The following is a 4,204-nucleotide window of genomic DNA, read 5'->3' on the forward strand; positions in this document are numbered from 1 at the left end:
GGGGCAGAGATGGGCACGGTAGGCATCAAACTGATCAGTGTCCCCCACATCAGCCAGTACCGCTGGTTAGGGGGGTGGAGGGGGAAGGGGGGTCAAGCTGACAGTTTTCCTTTAAAGTGACCACGTGCTGCCTGATTCTAGGGGGGAGACCTTATATTTCGCCCACAGGCAAAAAGTCAAGTAGGTCTAAGGGCTGGTTCACATCACGTTTTCTCCCATACGGGAGCGCATACGGCAGGGGAGAGCCAAAACCTTGCGCTCCCATATGTAATTCATTTCAATGAGCCGGCCGGAGTGAAACGTTCGGTCCGGTCGGGTCATTTTTGCGCTGTATGCGTTTTCCCCGGACCTAAAACTGTGGTCAACCACGGTTTTAGGTCCGTTTGTAAAAGCGCATACGGCACAAATATTAGCCGACCGGACCGAATGTTTCACTCCGGCCGGCTCATTGAAATGAATGACATACGGGAGCGCATAGAAAGGCATACGGGAGCGCAAGGTTTTAGCTCCCCCCTGCCGTATGCGCTCCCGTATGGGAGAAAACGTGATGTGAACCCAGCCTTATTTTCGGGGGATGTCCTACTTTTGGGGGAAAGACTGTAATATTCCGTTTTCCATACAATATATCATCCTCTATATCATTATAAAAAGGTTAGAAAACCAGTTCTCGTGTAGGTATCCGCTATCCATCTGCAGGGACTCACGCGCAGACAATTGTTGGCAAGCTAATCTTATGATTCCCATGAAAGAGTCACTTCTCGGCGACAATGACAGCTGCCCCACACTGCCGCTTACTGTATCATACACGTCTTATATTCTGTAATCAGCAGCCGGCAGGTGCTGTATCGCATTCAGCACACCGCAGCCACTCAATACAGACATCCCCAAACACACACAGGCGGCTTTTTTTGTCAAATGTTTTATTGAGTGTAGACATCTGGAGTACTGTAAAACATGCATTATCTGTAGATTCCAAAAAAAGAGCCAGCCACATTGTCCTCACTGTCAGATGTGTCAGGCTTGGCATACATGATGGAGATTAATGAAGTATCATGAGACTCGTGTGAGTCCTGAAAAGCATCTAGGATTTCAAGTAGGATCTTAATCATTTGGAAAGCACATTGACTGAACCTGTATTTTCACAGTGAGGTGACACATATTTCCAAACAAACTGCATTTATTTATTTGGTTTGGGGGGGGGGGGGGTGAGATGGTTCCCAATTTGGTATTTTATTTATTTTATTTAATAACAGAATATTCTGCTTAAATAAAATAAAGAAAAAATAATAATCTCTTTCGAGGTTTTAAAAAAAACACAAACAAAACAGAAATTCTATTTCTTCTTGGACTGTTGAGGTGTATTGAATTTAAAGAAAATAATGTCACCGTCTTCTACCGTGTAATTCCTCCCTTGTTGCCTGTATTTTCCTGCCGCCTGTAAGAGAAAGAAAAGAAGAGAATGAGGAATGAGCAGATCTGCAATATACGCGACACTATGTATGTGTAGTGGGATGTAAAGGAAATATCGGGCTGCTGATATACACATGAAGAGAAAAGGCTGTCATTGATTTCTATGCCACTAAATAAAGAGCTGGTACCGGTATTGTAGTTCAGCTGCATTGGACTGAATGGGGCAGAGAGAGTTGCAATACCCAACACGGCCAATGGACGAGAGTGGCGCTGTGTTCTGGAGAGAGTTAGGTTGGGTGCGCATGTCAGGTGACTCCAGAGAAGTCCCAGATGGGAATGCCTGAGGCAGGGTTTCCCAACCAGGGTGCCTCCAGCTGTTGCAAAACTACAACTCCCAGCATGCCCGGACAGCCGTTGGCTGTCCGGGCATGCTGGGAGTTGTAGTTTTGCAACAGCTAGAGGCACCCTGGTTGGGAAACACCGGCCTGAGGCAACAAGCTGGATTTTTAGCATTTGATTAGGATGAAATTGGGCGCGACAGAAGAACTATGGACAATCCAGCACAGCAGACCGCGGGGTTTCGCCTTATTAAAAAAGCTGCAAGCAACATTTTTAAGTTCAGCAGCTGCACACCGGATGACAACTATGCCGGATAACTGGACATATGCGAACCTGGCCGTTTAGTATACATATGTTGTAACATCCATTACTCTTCAATCATGTTACAACATACCAAGTATCCATTGGTTTTCCTGCTGGCCCGTACATTTCTTGCAACCGCTGTAGCCCCTTGATCTGGAGCCCACGGTTCTACTTGCTCACACCTGCGCACTAACAGTCGTACGGCACTCAACTTAATATGCGCAGACTCCGAATCCTCACGGACACCCAACACGCCTGCGCACATCTGGTTTGATTCCCCGTACACCTTACCTGTTGACATCCGCGCAGTACTATCAGTGCGGTGCTCCATCCAGTATGCGCTGACTCTGAATTCCCATGTACACCCCCCCACACGCCTGCGCATCCTGGTCTCCATCCACCCTATACCTGTACTCTTACTGGACTCATTCAAATGACATCACCTTCATTAGGTATGGACTATTAGGCTTTTCCCTTTAATCATTTTAATTATTGTAATTGTTTATGTGTATGCGCTCCTAATTGTTATTACCAGACTTTTACTCTGTATTTATTTTATTATTTATTTCTACTACTTTCTATTACCTTTTACTTTGAGATGTTTCCGGTTCGATCTGACCCGGAAGGAATTCTCTATACCTGGTTTTAAATATCTGTTTTTTTTTTATGTGGCTGTCATTGCCTGACGAAGAGCCCGGTATGGGCTAGAAACACTTCTTACAGTACAGCGTTGATTTTTATTCAATATGGAATCCTTCAGCTTGAAGTTTGCGCCCCAATATGATGTCCTATTTTTATGGTCGCTGACCACTGCTCTGCTCTGTGTGTATATATATATATATATATATATATATATATATATATATATATATATATATATTGCAGCACTCCTCAATCCAGTAAAAAAGGTAACAATGTTTTAGTCCTCTCTATGGGGCCATCCTCAAGCATAGTGAATAGAAGCAAGAAGGGACATATCTCCAGGTAAACAGATCAATTACTCAATCATTATTAAAGTGCAAACAATAATATGTACGAGTGCAAAAAAAACCATATTACAACATAAAATGTATTGCAAGATAATGTGCAAAATAGAGTATTATTGTAATTGTATAATCCTATACACACTGAAGATCAAAATTAGAGAACAATTTATGGACACTATTTTTTTTCCGGAAATAATATAATCTACATTGATCATCATTTGAAGGATTTTTTGTAAAGGGTACACCGTGCCATAAGAACAGTGTGTTACAAAATAACCAAAGTATAGCAACCTAAAATCTTTATTTTTCAAAAAACGTGATGATCATAATTAGAGAACAGCAATGACTGGAGCCCAGAGAAAGATTGTAAGAAAATATTCTGAAGGGTCCATCAGTCATCAATCAGTAGGAAGTGCTTAGGCCTTTGAATGAATTCAGTACATCTGCGCCCCCCACAGGACATCACTAGTCTCTCACACATCTGCGCCCCCTACAGGACATTACTAGTCTCTCACACATCTGTACCCCCCCCCCACAGGACATCACTAGTCTCTCACACATCTGCGCCCCCCCACAGGACATCACTAGTCTCTCATACATCTGCGGCCCCCACAGGACATCACTAGTCTCACACATCTGCGGCCCCCACAGGACATCACTAGTCTCTCATACATCTGCGCCCCCCACAGGACATCACTAGTCTCACACATCTGCGCCCCCCACAGGACATCACTAGTCTCTCACACATCTGCGGCCCCCACAGGACATCACTAGTCTCTCATACATCTGCGCCCCCCACAGGACATCACTAGTCTCACACATCTGCGCCCCCCACAGGACATCACTAGTCTCTCACACATCTGCGCCCCCTACAGGACATTACTAGTCTCTCACACATCTGTACCCCCCCCCCCACACAGGACATCACTAGTCTCTCACACATCTGCGCCCCCCCACAGGACATCACTAGTCTCTCATACATCTGCGGCCCCCACAGGACATCACTAGTCTCACACATCTGCTCCCCCCACAGGACATCACTAGTCTCGCACATCTGCTCCCCCCACAGGACATCACTAGTCTCACACATCTGCGCCCCCCACAGGACATCACTAGTCTCACACATCTGCTCCCCCCACAGGACATCACTAGTCTCACACATCTGC

General features: G+C 45.2%; 1 protein-coding gene across 4 annotated transcripts in view; it reads right to left on the bottom strand.

Moving 5' to 3' along the window:
- Positions 1 to 903: 903 nt before the first annotated feature.
- OLA1 (Obg like ATPase 1) overlaps positions 904 to 4,204 on the bottom strand; it is a 292,645-nt gene continuing 289,344 nt past the window's right edge. For all 4 annotated transcript variants that reach the window (XM_056534098.1, XM_056534095.1, XM_056534096.1 and 1 more), the window contains one exon: positions 904 to 1,435. In XM_056534098.1, coding sequence (XP_056390073.1) covers positions 1,334 to 1,435 — 102 coding nt within the window. In that variant the 3' untranslated portion in view covers positions 904 to 1,333. The remainder of the gene's footprint in view (positions 1,436 to 4,204) is intronic.

This window comes from Hyla sarda, chromosome 8, assembly GCF_029499605.1.
Source record: "Hyla sarda isolate aHylSar1 chromosome 8, aHylSar1.hap1, whole genome shotgun sequence".
Lineage (NCBI taxonomy): Eukaryota > Metazoa > Chordata > Amphibia > Anura > Hylidae > Hyla > Hyla sarda.